At 66.6% G+C, this 5,665-nt stretch overlaps 2 protein-coding genes across 2 annotated transcripts in view; one reads left to right on the top strand and one right to left on the bottom strand.

Moving 5' to 3' along the window:
- Window positions 1-17: 17 nt before the first annotated feature.
- Window positions 18-503, top strand: MNEG_4619 (hypothetical protein; the record flags this gene model as incomplete). Its single annotated transcript, XM_014046911.1, has 1 exon — window positions 18-503. A coding segment is annotated over one exon (486 nt), but the record flags the coding sequence as incomplete, so codon positions are not given.
- A 1,513-nt stretch (window positions 504-2,016) lies between these two features.
- MNEG_4618 (Uncharacterized protein) overlaps window positions 2,017-5,665 on the bottom strand; it is a gene marked incomplete at both ends in the record, with an annotated part of 4,745 nt that continues 1,096 nt past the window's right edge. Inside the window, 10 exons of the mRNA XM_014046910.1 lie at window positions 2,017-2,281; window positions 2,474-2,806; window positions 2,879-3,165; window positions 3,516-3,599; window positions 3,852-3,968; window positions 4,182-4,249; window positions 4,505-4,598; window positions 4,859-4,954; window positions 5,141-5,206; window positions 5,475-5,635. Of these exons, the coding sequence (XP_013902364.1) occupies window positions 2,017-2,281; window positions 2,474-2,806; window positions 2,879-3,165; window positions 3,516-3,599; window positions 3,852-3,968; window positions 4,182-4,249; window positions 4,505-4,598; window positions 4,859-4,954; window positions 5,141-5,206; window positions 5,475-5,635 (1,571 nt within the window). The remainder of the gene's footprint in view (window positions 2,282-2,473; window positions 2,807-2,878; window positions 3,166-3,515; window positions 3,600-3,851; window positions 3,969-4,181; window positions 4,250-4,504; window positions 4,599-4,858; window positions 4,955-5,140; window positions 5,207-5,474; window positions 5,636-5,665) is intronic.

Here is a 5,665-nt window from a genome sequence, read left to right as displayed (position 1 = left end):
CCCTCCAACCGCCCCAGGGCCAGCCGGCCGTGATCATAGTGGAGGGGGAGCTGGACAAGCTCTCACTGGAGGAGGCCGGCTTCACCAGCGTCATATCCGTCCCCAGCGGCGCCCTGCCCCCCAAGCGGGCCCCATCCGCCACTGCCGCCTCCTCCGGCGCGCCGGCCCCCGCGGCCCCGCTCGAGCCGGACGCGCGCCTTGATACGAAGCTCGCGTTCCTGCGGCGCGCGTGGCCGGTGCTCAAGGACACCGAGCGCATCCTTCTCGCGACCGACGGCGACGCGCCCGGCGCCGCGCTCGCGGAGGAGCTCGCGCGCCGCCTGGGGCGGGGGCGCTGCTGGCTGCTGCGGTGGCCGGCGGGCTGCAAGGACGCCAATGACATGCTCATGGGGCGCGACCTGCAGGCTGCGGGGCTGCCGGGCGGCGGGCAGCCGGACGCGGGGCGGCTGCATGACTATGTGGAGACGCAGGCGGTGCCGATGCCTGAGGAGAGCTTGGTTTGAGGGCGGCGGGGCGCAGGCGTGTTTTTGTGGCCGCACTTTCAACTGTGTACTGAATGAACAGCATCACTAGCGCAGGCCCTGTGGTGGCGTCATCGCCTGTACCAACAAAACCGTTTTTGCTCAGGTTACTGGCAGCTGACTCAGCTTAGTGTACAGTGCTGCCCTGCCACGCGGTTTCGCACCTGTTGGTGCTCTCTTACACATTTTTGTCCTTGGCAGAGGGCAGTTTGTGCCCCACAACTTCCAAAGACGTTTTCATGTGTTGGCGCAGGTAGGCATGATACAAATCTAACAGTTGCTTCTGATACAGAGTGCTGGCAGCTATTGTATACCCACCCATAGACACTGTAACATCGCGCAAAAGCTTGGTGGTCATTCTGACACATACCTGCAACGCGCGGGTGAACAGCGCGCATCGCCACCGCGGTGAGCTGAACAGCGACAGTCAATTGTTGACCTCCCAGGTCCTGTGCCACATGAGCTTGGCGCATCGGCTCAATAGGCCATAAGACCATACCCCGGCAGGCAATCGAACCTAAAGTGCCTTTTCAGGTTGTGCCACCCGTCCCAGAACTGATGCCCGGGGCAATTATCACGGCATGAACTGACTGAGATGCAGGGTCGGACAGGCCGCTCTCCGGCCTGATTGCCTGTTGGCACCGCCCTCACGTCTCTGCAATGGCAGTCACCTTTGCGTGCTATCTAATCCGGCTTGCACGCATCGACCCGCTGACCTACATGCGCGACATGCCGCACGCCCCGGCTCCCAGTTACCCTCGACGCGCTGTGATGCATGGTTACACGCGTCACCAGCAGCCCTCGTCAAGGGATAAGTCACCCAAACCATGCCTAATGAGCGCAGGGCAGGGCCGCATGGCAGGCGTGTGTGACGGCTGCGCGTAGCCAATGAGCACGGCGCCAAAGCCGCCTGTTGAGCCCGACATGCCTTCAGCGCTGAAAGCCGAGAGCAGACCTATTGTTGAACTCAAAAGAAACGCTGGGCCCGCAATGCTGCTGGACCCGCAGGCCGATTGCAGCGCTGCAAGCGGCCGGTGCCAGCATGGGGCCTAAGCAGAGGTGTCCAGCGGACGCGCATGCAAGCCGTCGAGTGCTTGATCAAACGATGGCGTCAACTCTACGGGCGCTTGCAAGCGCAAGAGCCGGGCGTTCGTTTGTGTTGCGCACCCCCTGCGCTTGCTGCGCGCAGAGGGTGCACACGTGCAAAGGCTTGAGCGGTGAGAACTATGCCATCCCCGGTGTCGCCCTGGTGCCAATTGGCCAAATGTCACCCCAGATCTGTCTACGAAAAAGTCAAAAACAGCCCAGCGCCTCTTGGCCAGCCACCGGCTCGACCATCCTGCCGCGGTGCACGCGCTTGAGCGCAGGCCAGCCGACCTAACTCCGGAGTCAGCGCCACGCCACCCATAGACAGCCGGGACGCATGCCAGGCGGCCGTGGATGGGCCACTGCACTGCAGGCCCCCGCACCAACCGCGCGCGCGGAGCTTGCCCTCTCAGCAGATGCTGCAGCCGCCGCAGCAGCTGTCCCGCGCGCGCCGCCGCTCCTCCTCCTGCCAGGCCAGGTCCTGCGCGCGCAGCAGCAGCTCGAGGGCCTCTTCCAGCGCGTCCACCCGCCCCAGCAGGCTGCCCTGCGGCGCCGCCATCCGGCGCTCCGCGACGCGCTCGTACGCGGCCGCGGGCATGTAGCCGCGCAGCCGCTGCATCTGCTGCGCGTACAGCTGCTCGAGCGCCTGGGTGCGCTCCAGCAGCGACTGCGCCCTGCGGCGCGGCGGGGCGGAGGCAGGCGAACGGGGCGGGCGCTTGAGAGCCAGCGGAGCGCCTGCAGAGACAAGAGGGGCTGGTCCACACCAGGAGCACAGTGCACCAGCAGCGGAGTCACAGCTTGGACTCCTCGCATCCCGTCGCCGCACGGCCCCAGCAGCTGGTGTGTGTCGGTTTCCCCGCGCCCACCTGGCCGTGTTGACCGCCGCGATGAGCGCGTTGCGCTCCGAGCTGCTGCCCTCCACCTCGCCGCCCTCCTGCGCCGACAGCCGCTCGAGCGCACCCGCCGCGCCCCCGCCGCGCGGCGCGCCCGCCCCCTGCTGCTGCCCCTGCTGCTGCTGCTGCTGCTGCTGCTGCTGCTGCTGCCCCTGCTGCTGCTGGCCGTAGCTCGAGGCTGATATGAGCGGCGCCTTCTTGCCGCAGCCGCCCTCGAGCGAGGCACGCGCAAAGAGGTTGGGCCCGAAGGCCTCGGGGTTGAGGCTGCTGCTCGTGGAGAGAGCAGACACAAAAGAAGCCTCGGACCTGCGGTCATGGGGGGCGACGGCGAACCGAGCGCAAGGTAAACCACCGCTGTGCTAGCGGCATCCCTGCAACAGTGTGGGGACCCTTCCCCTGCCCCTGCCACGCCATGCGATGCGCGCGTGGCGCGGCGCGAAAAGGGTCCCAAAACCGCCGCCCTCCTCACGCCGCACGCGCCTGGGCGAGTGGTAGCCGTCCTCGTCCGCCCCCTCCGCGGCCGCCGCGCCGCCGCCGCCGCCGCCGCCGTCCCCAGCGCCATGGTGCAGCGCCTTGAGCGCGCGGGCGGCGGCGGGCAGGTGGCCCTGCAGGCGGCGCAGCACCTCGGGGTCAGACCAGGGGCCCAAATCGTCCAGCAGCGTGCCCTGTGGGTGGGCGTCGTTTTGTTGCGTATGTTGTGTGTAAGTCTTGGGCCTCTAGGTCGCCGTTTGTTGAGGGGTTGCGCGGCACGGGCGAGGAGCCGCAAGCAGATGAGTGCAGGACAAGTCCAGCCACCGCCATATCCGGACCGCAAGGAATGGGCACTCAGCAGGACGCCAGGGGCTTGAGAGGGGCAGCAGCGGGCGCCGAGCGCCATTGCCCAGTGAAGCTGGGTCCCTCCAGCCACACGGCCGCCCGCCCGCTGCCGGCAGAGCTCAACGCATATGCAGCAAAAGCGCGCGGCGCTTCACACAGCTTTCTGCATGGCACGGCCGGGGCCCGCCTGTCCGCGCACCTTGGACCGGCCGCCGAGCCACACCGGCAGGTTCTCTGGGTCCACCCACTCCAGCAGGTCGGCGGTGTAGTTGCTCTGGCAGATCTGAAGGACGGGCCCGCAGCAGGGCGCAGCGGCGGCGGCGGCGCGCAAGTCACGCCCCGTGGTCGTGACAAAGTTTGGGACTTCCTCCCGCAGCGCAACTCCCCACAGGGCGGCCTGCACGCGCAGGTACTTTCTCTGCATGCGCTGGCTCTTTGCCGATCCAACCGTGAGGCCTGCCCCGATCGTCGTCGCCTCGGCCTGCAGACCACTGAGATGTTGCAAAGGGGGCATGGGTCAGCCAGTGGCCCCCACCTGGATCTTGTTGAGTGTGCGGGGGTTGAGCATCGGCTTGATGAGGGCCCAGACCGCCTTGAAGACCATGGGGGCGTTGATGATGCAGATGCGGCCGAGCATCTCGGGGTAGTTGTCCTGGGGGGGGGGGTGGGGTCGGGGTATGGGGGTAAGGGTGGAGGGCGGAGCGCAAGGGGCGGCCAAGGGTGGTGGATTGATGGTCAGCGGCGGCCGCGAGCGAGCGGCAGGGGACGGCGGACACACTAAAACGCAGCGAATGGGGGCTGCGTCGCTGGAGAGCATGCGCAGGTCACGGCCGTGGCCCCCTGGTCTCATCCGCAGGCCGCCCACCTGGTCGTATTTGGTCAGCATGCTGACGAGGCGCTTGACCTCGCCCGTCAGGTGGCTCAGGCCCACGCCTGCAGGGTGGGGGCCAGAGGGGGGCGACGGCAGTTGCGACAGCATGATTCAGGGAGGCGCCGGGACAGCGCAACAGTCCCAATTCAAATCATTGCCCTTGTTTGGACTTGGTGTCAAGATTGAGTGATCCGGCGACCATGCGACTGCGCCAGCACCAGCGCCGCACGGCGCCACCGCCGCCGTTTAAGAGACTCGGCACGCTGGCAGCTCGCGCAATATCCCGCCCGGGGCCCCCCTGTGACACGGCCGCCCACCCTTGACGTCCATGATGCCAAATGTCTGGTCGATCTGGCGCTTCGCGATGGCGGAGCACACTGGGAAGATGAACTGCCCGCACCGCTCGTACTCCTGCAAAAGGAGAGTGGGCCGTGGCAGCTTTCGGAGCGAGCCCCACGGCCGAACGGGGCTGGCAGGTGCGACGCCGGCTTCCGTGCTCGGCTCGGCAGCCGCCGTGCAGGCGCGCTCGCTGCACAATGAGATTGGTTCATTTCGTAGTCGCGGCCGGGTCGCATGCACAAGCCAGCCCCCCCAAAAGACACACACACACACACACACACAAATCTGCACACACGTACCCACACGCACACACAAATACATACTGTACACACCTGGATGTGGAATTTGACCATGCGCTCCTCGCTGGTGATCTTCTTGAGCGTGTTTATGTCAATCTTGCCCAGCAGCTGGATGTAGATGGGGCGGCCCTGAAGGAGAGAAGGGGCGGCACGGCCCCAGAGCGTCACAGGATGCGCCGGCGGCCGGTCACATGTGGCCGGTTGCAACACACGTGCATTGACCAGTGCCCTCGGGCTGCCCACGTTTGAGCGTGGTGTGCAACATGCATGTAGGGACAAGGTGAGCAAGCATGCGGCGTCCAGGATTAAACATACAGAGGCCGCCCCGCAGAGCTCAGGCTCGGGCCGCACCAGCTTGTCTGTCTTGTGGTACCCTTGCGGCTGGCAGGCGCCAAGGGCGGCGGCCACACAAAGATGCGTGAGCATGCGTGCGCGGCGGGGAGTAGGCCGGTCAGAGCCGCGCCGCCGCCTGCACAACCGCCGGCCGCTGCCACAGATGCCGCCTCGCCTCTCCGGCATGCCGCTGGCGTGCAGCCGCCGCGCAGGCTTCGCCATAGCCTGCTTGTCTGCCTGCCCGCCTGCCGTCACTCCCTCCCTTTACCCTTCCTGCCTCCTGTGCTTCCCCTCACACCCCCCGTGGGCAGCTCACGTACGCCATGAGGAACTGCTCCCGCTCCCTGAACACAAAGTCCTCCAGGATCGTGTCCACGTCAAACTCCCTGCGCCAGGCGATGGTGTCGCTCCACATCTTGAAGGCCTTGTCGAGCTCGTAGTTGCGGGCGCGCAGGAAGCGCAGCAGCGCATAGTAGTCTTCAAGGGTGCGGCGGGGGCGTTTGCGGC

This window comes from Monoraphidium neglectum, assembly GCF_000611645.1.
Source record: "Monoraphidium neglectum strain SAG 48.87 unplaced genomic scaffold scaffold00651, whole genome shotgun sequence".
Lineage (NCBI taxonomy): Eukaryota > Viridiplantae > Chlorophyta > Chlorophyceae > Sphaeropleales > Selenastraceae > Monoraphidium > Monoraphidium neglectum.
Note: the sequence above shows the minus strand (reverse complement) of the source record. Positions and strands in the feature narration are given on the sequence as shown.